The following is a 10,330-nucleotide window of genomic DNA, read 5'->3' on the forward strand; positions in this document are numbered from 1 at the left end:
GGAGAGGGGAGGCTGGAAGGAGGGACAGGGCCCGGCGCGGGCCCCCAGGGCACCCCGCGCTCCTACCGCCGTGCGTGGCTCTGCAGCCGTGCAGTTTCGGGGCGGCTGCTCCGGCCCGGCTCGGGGTGCCTCGGCAGCGGGCTAGCAGGCTCCCACGCAAGGGCGCAAGGCTGCTTCCGCGGGGGACCCCCGACGGACTCACTCCTGGCCTGGATCTTCAGTAATTTATCCTCCTTTTATTTCTCTTTTAAATTAAATATGCATATGTAATACGCACTTTGGAGCAGGCAAGGACCCTTCTGCGGGTGACGATGGAGCTGGGCACTCTCAGGTGTGTAATTAAGAGGTGTGTAATTGGTGTACAAGGGGAAGCGATCTCAGTGCATTGCATTAAAAAAGAAGGGGGGGGGACCCGGCTGCAAGATGCTTGACAATCCCTGTACTTTTCTGTCGCCGAGTCAAAGTTTGCAAAGAAGTAAATTGAGTGTTTTCTGCTCCGTGGAATTAGCCCTGCCAGCAGCCGCACGCTTGCTCCAAAACTGGCGAAAAGGTGCCCGGCAAAGTGCCCCTCTCCCGCGCTCCCGCGCCGCGCCGCACAGGTTCACCCGCGGCCCCGGCCGCCCTCCCCTCTCCTCCCCCCTTCCTCCTCTTTCGTGTTTTGCAGCAGAACTTTTTGTTTGTGGCAGTTTAAAGGCCAATTACGCAGAAAGATTAACAAAAGTTTATTAATCATGAAGTATTAAAATTGTGATAAATGAAATGCTTCAATGCAAAATTCAAGCAAGCAAACCATTCCCAAAGGTATGACAACGAAATCAGTGAATCTGAAATTAAGAAGGAAGTCTTTTTCGTCTTTTTTTTTTGCCTGCGTTTCAAGACACCTCTCATATCTCACACGCCACACCAAAACCCATAATTCTTCATATCACATACTGAAAATGATTTTATTTATCCATTTACACTAACTTGATATAAACGTGTCCGGAAAAGTCAAATAATATGCTTTATATTAGCTCAAACATTTATTAAGAAACCCAAAATTCAATAAATAAGCACAGACAATAAGTTAAAACATATCACGAACCGACCAGTATGTAACAAGAATGCTTTATCTACACAAAACATCCTATTTCACATTGTTTGTTCATTCCTCCAGCGGCCCTGCCCTGCGGCGGGGTGACCGGCACATGCAGGCGGGCGGGCCGCGGGGCCGGGCGGGCCGGGGGCCGCGGCCGCGGCGGGCGCCTCCGCCGGCGGCAGCGGAAGATGCAGGAGGGACAATAGCAGCAGGAACGTAAATAAATGCATAAATAAACGTGGGGGAGATTTGCAACTCAACTGTCACAAAATCAAAGAACCGAAAAAGGGAAGTGCTCTTGCTTTTTTTTTCGTGTGTTTTACTTTTACAAAAAGAAACATTACTTTTTTTTCCTAATTATTTTCCTCTCTCTCTCTCTCTCTCGCTTATAAATGCTTTATCAAAATGGATTCGATTCCCTCTGGGTTTTTCGTACCGCTTCAGGAGCCCGCCCAGCACCCCGCGGCGAAGCTGCCGGGGCAGACACCGCCCGGCCCCGCTGCACTCGCTACGGATGGGCGCCGGCGGCACATCGCTGCTCTTAAAAAGAAAAAAAAAAGAAAAAGAAAAAGAAAAAGAAAAAGAAAAAGAAAAAGAAAAAGAAAAAGAAAAAGAAAAAGAAAAAGAAAAAAGAAAACCCGCATTTCTTTGCAAAGCCCGTCAGATGGCCGGGTGGATGAGCCGGGGTCGTGGCGAAGGGGTGGGGGGCGAGGAAGGGAGGCAGGGGAGAAACCAGATGCGATCCCAAACGCCCAGTGAGTCCTTGCGGCTGCTTCTGCTCCGCCGCCGGGGGGAGGAGGCCGGCGGGCGGCCGCCGCTCCCGGGGCGCGGCCGGGGGCTGCGGGGCGGCCGTGTGCGGCGGAGGGCGCGGGGTTGCTCGGCCCACAAACCAGTCCGTTGGCGTCTGATTTCAGATCCTGAGTCGGCTCCCTGGCGAGCCGGGGAGGGGGGGCGGCGGCGGCGGCCGGGCCGGGGCGAGGGCCGGGCCGGGCCGGGCTGGGCGGGCGGGCGAGGCGAGGCAGAGGCGCGGGGCGAGGCGGTGACGGTGGCGGCGGCGGCGCGGGGGTGGCGGCGGCCATTAGGTGAAGCTCATGGAGACTGTGTGCTCTAGTGCTTTGCGGCGGAGGGAGGCGATGCTGGTTCCCCGCCACACGTCGCTGCTGTCCGGGGAGCTGCAGAGCTGCGGCGAGCCCGTCACGTTGCTGGGGCCGGGCAGGGAGGCGGGCACCATGCCGGGGAAAGCGGGCTGGTAGAGGTGCGACTGCAGCCCGGCGCCGTTGGAGCCCGCCAGGCTGTTGGAGAGGCCCATGGAGTTGGGCGGCGGCCCCGCCGCCAGGCTGCACTGGGACAGCGACTGCGCCATGGCCTGCTGCCTGCCCAGCGCCGGCGGCAGCGGCAGCTGCGACACGCCCGGCATGGCGGCGGCGGCCCAGCGCGTGTCGTTGGCGTGGAAGGAGCAGAGGCTGTCGCCCATGGCGGCGGCGGCGGCGGCGGCGGCCGAGGGGAACTGCGGCAACCCCGGCGTGGGCAGCAGCGTGCCCGGGGCGCGGAAGACGTTGGTCGTCTTCTTGCGCTTCTTCCACTTGGCCCGGCGGTTCTGGAACCAGACCTGGAGGCGGCCGGGGCGAGAGACACCGTTAGCGGCCCCCGCGCGCGGCCGGGGCGGCACTGACCGTTAGCGGCCCCCGCGCGCGGCCGGGGCGGCACTGACCGTTAGCGGCACGCGGGGGCGGCGGGCGCCGCCGCCAGGGGGCGCGGCGGGGTGGGGGGAGGGGGGAGCGGGCAGCTGCCCGGTTCCGTGCCGGCCCCCGCGGCCGTGGGGCCTCGCGGGCGCCCCGGCAGCCGGCCGGCAAGTCGGCCCGTGCGCCGGGCGTCGCCCGTGGGCGCCGGCCGAGGTCAGCGCTCGCCACGGCGGCGGCCGAGGCAGCTCGGTTGTGCCGCGGCCGTGAGGCAGCGGGCGGGGGGGGAGGGTTGCGCGGTTCAACGGCCGCGTAACGTTTCGGCGCCCAACGGCGGCGGCGGGAGGCCGCGGGGGTGGCTCCCTCGCAGAGACCGCTCCCGCCGCGGTCCTCACCGGCTCCCCGTGGCCCCTCCAAGCCCGCCGGCCCCCGGCTCTGCCGTCGCAGCCGCGCGGGCTGCGTGCGGCGGGTTAGCGGAGCCGCTGGAAGTTTTTATCGCGGCGGCGATGAGTGTGTCAGACCGGGGCTGAGCCGCCCGCGGCCGCCTGGCTCCCCCGCACCCCCAGCAACGCACCATAACGCGAAAAAACAAAAAAGCAACCCAAACGGCCGGCGGCTGCCGGGGGAGGCTCCCCGGAGGACCCCGGGCTGGCCGCTCCGCCGGCGGAAACCCTGGGCCCAGCCGCTGGCCACCGGGTCGGGTCGGGCCGGGCCGGGTTTGAACGACGGTGGTTTTGGTGCTTTGCTCGGAGTAATGATAGCAGAAGGGGTGAATTCGTGGGTCTCAGTGCACCGTTACCGAAAACATCGGGGTGGTTTTTACGGGGGAAAACCCGAATGCGCTGGCGGTGCCGCTGATGGCCGTATTCGGGCCGGCCGGAGCTGGCCGCTCGGCGCGGCACCGCAGCGGAGAAATACGGGCGGCCATTAGCGGGAGCGAGCAGCTGTTAAGGACCTAAATGCTATATGAATAATCGAAAAATCGTGTTCAATTATGTTTTAGGGTTAATAGTTAAATTGCGGCTACAAAATCTTTTATGTTTCATGGTTTACTGGTGTTGTAAAGAATCTCCATCAGGTCTGATCGCCTCAGTTCATGGCTATGCTGCATATGCTTTTAAAATGTGAATGTTTCCAGTTGAAAACTAGTGCATGACAGATTAAAACGCAGGGAAAACCTGGGGGAGATTTTGAAAATGCACACATGGCAACTCCAGAAATATATTAACCGCAAGCATTTGGCAACTTTGGGCCCCTTTTAAAATGCAGCTAGCCCCTGAAAATTATTAATACAACAGTGAGAATCTAATGGAGGTTGGAATCTAAAAATCTACTTTGGTGATATCTGCTGTTGAGGTAATATAGACATACTGTAAATGTATTTTAAAATATATAGTCCGTTTAATTCCCCAGCTATAAATGGGTTAGAAAAAGAGAGAGAAGGGGAGAGAATATTACTTTTTTTTCTTTTTCCCTTTTTTCTTTCTTTTTTTTTTTCCAAGAGCCAAAGCTTTATGAAGATCTCATTGGAATCCAGCGGATGATTAATGTGAAGATTTGGTAGGAAATCTGGAGAGCTGTATTAAAGCTCAGATCTCAGGTTCATTTCGATCAGCCAGCCGTGAACTCTGGGCCGAATTCATTACACTTTAATAGTGCTGGGAGAGGAAGAAAATGCAATTTCTCATTCCATTAGAAAACTAGAAAATACTCTCAGCTTGTCCCCTATTAAGATGTGGCAGGTGACGGGACCATTGTGGGGGACACGGTCAATGGAATTACAGCACATTATTTTTGTTCGTATAAAATATTGAAAGGCAAGCCTGACTGTGCAGAAGTTATTTCACTGATTTGGTTTTTATGTAAATAAAATATTGAAAGTTAATTAATCCGTGCTAGAGACTAATGATTATGCTTATTATATTGCATTTGATCGCGTAATTTGCATGATTCTCGCATTGCTGCTTAATAAGCCATTCCAGGTTATAAATAATTCTGAAATTGGTTTCTAATAATGGCATGCTATAAAAAGAATGGTTTTATTACACCAGCCTGAAAAGCAGAGCAATATCAGACATGGAATTGGACTCCCGTTTAAGCACCATCCGCTTTAATAATTATTTAAATATATCATATACATTAAATATAGATCTAAAACGAAGAAAGAGGCAATTTATCCTAGCATCTAAAACCCTTAAAAACATATACAGCCGCTATAAATTAACTATTTAGATCATTTCGTAATCAGTATGGGACCCACATACTGCAAAGACCGTGTAGGCAATCTGTTAACTATAAAGAAAACTATAAAGTACTCATATAAGAACGTAAACCAATTACTATTTAATTTAAATTTGGTCAAGGAGCAGTGATACAGTGGATTGTGAAGTAAATACATTCTACATAAATTATTTTGCATTAGATGACATAATGTTAATCATTTTGAAGTGTTAATTAAGAAGGTTATGTTGATCTGATTACTTTTTAAACTACAGAACATTATTGTAAAAAATATTTAAATTGCCACTCTATTAAACTGTTTTTATCAGCAGTCTCGAGCTATTATCATTGGTTTAGGATTATGCGGAGACCATTAAAACACTTTGTCTTGCTTCCTACGAATTTCTTTGATGTGCTGTTAGAAAATAACTATTTCCATTTTATATTTTATATTTTACTTCATTTACCACACTCCTAATATTGAAATTGGTATCATTAACCTTTGGGAAACCCAATAAAGTTTAATAGACCTCGTTTTCTTTTTTCATAAAGTCAGTTGTCCAATTATATTTTATTTGTGAATCTAATTCCTTTCTTAATTTAAACTAATTATAGTCTTGTGTAGGTTGAGTCAAATTGTTTTACTTTTTAAAAGCAGACGTGCATTTTCTGTCACATCCAAGAACAGAGTCAGTTTCTGTTTATGAAACGTTCATTTAGGGAGTTCTTTCAGCATGGCTTTATTTAGCTGAGGAGCCTGGGCTTTTCCGAGGGAAATTTTGAACACCAGCTCTGATAAAGTGCAGCGGCGTTCCCGGTGCTCTGTGCTGTGCAGAGAAAGCGCATCCCACAAGTGCTTCCACTGGGCACATTTCTCTTCCTCTAAAGAGACTCACGCAGAAATCGCTAAAATAACCTTTTACTCGCAAAAGCCCCATTTGAATAGTGTAGTAGTTATATACGTCTCCTATTTCCAAGTTTATCCTAAATTTATTTGACTAAATGTTTTTCTATACACATACATATATACATACATATGTGCATATATATGCACATGTATATGTGCATATATATATACGCACATATATACATATGTATAGAGAGAGAGAGACTCTTTAAAGGACAGCAGAGAAAATACGCGCTGGATGTTAAAGTTACTCGTTACGCCTGCGGTCCTCCAGGCGTTATAAAAACAAACACGGGGAAACTCGCATTCCGAGCGCAACCGCGTTTATACCGCTGCCTTTTTATAAATCTCTTGTTCCTTTTGTCCCCCAAAAGCCGCCCGGGGCCCTCGGCGTCCCGCCCGCCGGACCCCCGGGGCAGCCCCTGCCGGGGGCTGCGGCGGCCGCCCCGGGCCGGGCCGGGCCGGGCCGTCAGCACCCTGGACAGCGGCGGCAGGGGCAGCGCCGGCGGCCCAGGCGGAGCAGCGCCCCCGCCGCAGCCCCCGCCGCAGCCCCCGCCGCAGCCCCCGCCGCAGCCCCCGCCTGCGCCGGGCACGGCCGCTGCCTGGCCGCCGCCGGCACCCGCGCCCGGGAGCGGGCGTGCTCCTCGGCGCCCTCGAGCTCGCTCGCTCCCTCGGACCCATCGCGGCCGGCGGGCGGGGGCTGCGGCGGCTGCCGCCCCACGGAGCTCCCCGGCGGGGGCTGCCCGCCCGCCCTCGGCCCCCGCGGGCTCTCTCCTGCCCGGCGGGCAGCCCGCGGAGCGGCTCAGAGCTCAGCCCGCTCCCTGCCCGGCACCGCCGCCCTGTAGATGGGCAGGGGACGAGGGGACACCCCGGGCCGCCCTCCCCCCGGCCCCAGCCCCGGCCCCGCCGCCCTCCGGCCGGGACGGCTTTGCCCGTGCGTGTGGGAAGAGGCGGAGGGCGTCCGATTTAAGGCTCCCTGCCCAAACTGTTGCGTTCGGGATAGGTTTCCTCCTGGGCCTGCGGGTGAAGTTTTGGGCACCAACCCCCTCCTCCTGGGTCTCAGCCCGAGCACGGCCTGCCGGACGCGCCCGCGGTCGGTGCGCCGCAGCGCGGCGGTACCCCGCCCGGGGAACGGGCCAGCGGGAGCCCGGGGGGCTCTGCGGGGGGCGGCGGCTCCTACCTGCACCCGGGACTCGGTGAGGCCGATGCGCAAGGCCAGCTCCTCCCGCATGAAGATGTCCGGGTAGTGGGTCTTGGCGAAGCTCCTCTCCAGCTCGTTGAGCTGCGCCGGCGTGAAGCGGGTGCGGTGCCGCTTCTGCTTCTGCTGCCCCTGCTGCTGGCCGGCCTGGCCGGGGGTCTGGCCGCCCTGCTGGCCTTGCTGCTTGTCGGGATCTTTGGCGCTGACCGCTAAGGAGCTGGGGTTGGATCCCACCGTGGTGATGTCCTCCCCCGGCAGCAGGGTGGTCCCTTCCACCGTGTCCGAGTTGGGGGCCATGTCTCCCGGGTGCCCCCCCGGGTCCGAGCCCCCTACGCCCAGCCGACACTTCACCGCCTCCCGGTGTCCCAGCAGCTCGGCCGCATCTTTCATCCCTGCAGAGGCAAAGGAGCCGCGGTCACTCCCCTGCGGCCGGGCAGGCGCCCTCCACCTCAGCCCAACTTGTATCCATCAGAGCCGGGCTCCGGCGCACCGAGCCGGCGGCGACCTCCAGCCGCTGCCTCGCCCCGGCCCCGGCCCCGGCCCCGGCCCTGGCCGCCCCCGGCCCCGGCCCCGGCTCCGCAACGCGCGCAGCCCCCGCCCGGCGCAACTTGGCCCGGGGGAAGTCAAACTTTACACCGAGCATCTCCTCTTCCTGCTTAAATAACCAGCTCCCTGCCGGGCCTCCCCTTACGAAACCGAGGGAGGGGAAAGGGGAGAGGGCAAGTTTGGCCTGGTTTGGCTTGGATTTTCCAGTGGGGCTGATAAAAGGAAGAAAGAAATAAAGAAAGAAGGAAAGAGAAAGAAAGAAAAAACACTCGAGCCGCCTGGCTGCCGGGAGCTTTACCTCCCTGACAGATGTGCAGAGACTCCCATCATCCTGGCCACCCTTCCCCGCTCCCCCCTCTGCCACTCTAAACAAACACCTGAATCACCGTAAAGAGATAGATATTTATTTTCCTAAAAAGAAAGAAAGAGGAGAGAAAAGCGAACAGGCAATCAGGAAAAGCCCACCCCGGACTCCTTCATAGGTACCATCGAGTTCATCTGTCCTACAATAATAATAATAATGATAATAATAATGATAATAATAGTTTGTGGATATGCATATAAAAAAAAACAGAAGAAAAGAGAAATTAAATGATCCGCAACTCGCTGTGGATCTACATACTCCATAGGGTCTCCCTCTCTCTCTCTCTTTTTTTTTAAGACGATGTTAAATCAAATTAAACTTTAATACAGTACAATTACTTTTAAAAGAATTAGCCCATTTAGATCGCATTAAGGTAAAATAAGGAACAAATTGTCAATTTCCTGCCGCGGCTTCCTCCCCGCCGCCGCCGCCGCCGCCGCCGCCGCCGCCGCCGGTGCAGCCGCCGCGGGCGGGGGAAACTCACCGAGACGGGCGTCCAGGAGGTCGGCGTGAGACAGCATCGCGCACCGCTCCAGGGCGAAGGCTGTTCCCCCCCAAATTTTAGCGGCCTTAAGTTATTTAAAATAGATATAAGATATAAGATATAGATATATATAGATCGCCTAAATGAAAGAAAATTCGGTGTGTGGTTAAAAAGGGGGTCTCTTGCATTATAATGTCCTTTAGAGAGACGGGGAGGTGCTTAACACTCCAGTGAACCCGTGAGCGGCTCGGCGCAGGGACCAATCAGGAGGGCAGCCGGCAAATGGCAGCGCCCGCCGAGCCCGCTCCGCCCGCCGCCGCCGCCCGCCGCCGCCGCCGCCCGGCCTCCCGCCGCCCCGGCCCGGCCCGGCCCGGCCCGGCCCGCTCCGCCCGCCGCCGCCGCTGCCCGGCCGCCCCGCTCCCCCTTGCTGGAGGCGCGCGTTTGCCGCCCTCCTCCCGCGCCGGGTGGGTCACCTCTCATTTGTGGCTTTTCCTTCTGCTTTGGCCTCCTCAGAGCGCACCCGCCGCCCGGCCCGGCTCGGCCCGGCCCAGCCCGGTCCAGCCCGGCCTCCCGGGGCGCCCCGCAGCCCCGCGCCGCGGCGGATGTAAGTGGGAAGCGCGGGCGCGGCGCGGCGCGGCGCGGCTCGGCTGGGCGCGGGGGGCAGCGCTGGCCCGGCTCGGCCCGGCTCGGCCCGGCTCGGCCCGGCCCGGGCGCCGCGGGCGGGCGCGGGGGCGGCAGCCGGGGCCGCCTGGCAGCGAGCCGCCGCCGCCCGGCCCGACGGCAGCGAGGGGCAGCCGCCTGTGCGCGCTGCCCGCAGCCCCCGGCCCGCACGGGCTCCCTCGTCCCCCGCGGCCCCTCCGCGGGCAGCGGGCGCGGCGCGGCGCGGCGCGGCGGGCAGAGCCGGCCCCGCATGCTGCTCTAGCCCCGGCGGCGCTTCCTCCCGGGCCGAGGTTGAAAAACCCGCGAGCCCTTCTTTTCGCCTAAAGTTTACAAGTTCGGCATGTCTACAAACTCAATTTGAAGCAGTAAATAAAGTTGAATGCTTTTTATTTTCCTCTTGAATATGCTAAACTACTTGAACAATTTAAAGTGCTTTGCACGAGTGAAGCGAACCATTTCTAATGTTCTGATTTTTCAAAGCCAGCCAACAACAAAGTTTAGATTAGTAATATATTTCTAACCAGAGTAATTTTCAAGATCATTAGGCATTTATGTAATTAGTGCCAAATCTATAAGCTTTTATTACGATTATTAGAGTAAAATCAGTATAAATTTGTACTAATTTACTACTGTTTAGACTTGGCTGTCAAGCCAAGAGGTTCTTATTGTAAATGATAACTGAGGAAATTAAGTGCAAAATTCTGTACCATTTCTGATCCGCTCCTAAACAATCCGTTTCAATTGTATTTGTAGCAGAACATAATGCCCTTTTAAAGTTATTTGACTTGTATTTTTATTTGCAAAACAAGAAAAATACCCTCTACCCAGGCACAATGAAAACTGATATTTACTACTTCCAACTTGATTAACATTGATTTTTAATTCAAAAGTGATGCAATTAAGATTATTCATTTAGTGCAAATAAAGCTTCCAGCAAAAAGGGAGCCCGGTGAAGTCTGTGTTAAATAATACAGCGCCAATGGCCTTTTTTTTTTTTTTCTGCCGTGCGGCTGACTTACACAAAACATTGTAAATACTGCATGCGAACAGATGCAAGAGTGGTTTTGTTTGCAGCTCAGATGTGCCGGGTTTCGGCAGCGACTGAACAAGGAGACAAAGGAACCGGCCGACCGACGATCTCTAGAGCAGTTTTACTCCCTTTTTTTTTTCCTCCTGCTCCCAGCTCAGATCTTT

General features: G+C 55.6%; 1 protein-coding gene across 1 annotated transcript; it reads right to left on the minus strand.

Annotated features, from left to right (window-relative positions):
• Nucleotides 1-2,131: 2,131 nt before the first annotated feature.
• On the minus strand, nt 2,132-8,619 carry LOC138064662 (homeobox protein orthopedia). The gene is made up of 3 exons (XM_068928295.1): nt 8,477-8,619; nt 7,065-7,474; nt 2,132-2,687 (listed from the first exon to the last, which is right to left on the minus strand). Exons 1-3 carry the CDS (start codon nt 8,511-8,513, stop codon nt 2,157-2,159), a joined length of 978 nt encoding a protein of 325 aa, XP_068784396.1. The 5' UTR covers nt 8,514-8,619; the 3' UTR covers nt 2,132-2,156.
• Nucleotides 8,620-10,330: the final 1,711 nt, after the last annotated feature.

Source organism: Struthio camelus, chromosome Z (assembly GCF_040807025.1).
Source record: "Struthio camelus isolate bStrCam1 chromosome Z, bStrCam1.hap1, whole genome shotgun sequence".
In the NCBI taxonomy this organism is placed as follows: Eukaryota; Metazoa; Chordata; class Aves; order Struthioniformes; family Struthionidae; genus Struthio; species Struthio camelus.

Coding starts and splice junctions, on each gene's coding strand:
- LOC138064662 (XM_068928295.1), bottom strand. CDS start 8,513: ATGCTGTCTCACGCCGACCTCCTGGACGCCCGTCTCG. Junction 7,475..8,476: donor CCTCCTGGACGCCCGTCTCG/GTGAGTTTCCCC, acceptor TTGCCTCTGCAG/GGATGAAAGATGCGGCCGAG. Junction 2,688..7,064: donor TCACCGAGTCCCGGGTGCAG/GTAGGAGCCGCC, acceptor GGCCGCCTCCAG/GTCTGGTTCCAGAACCGCCG.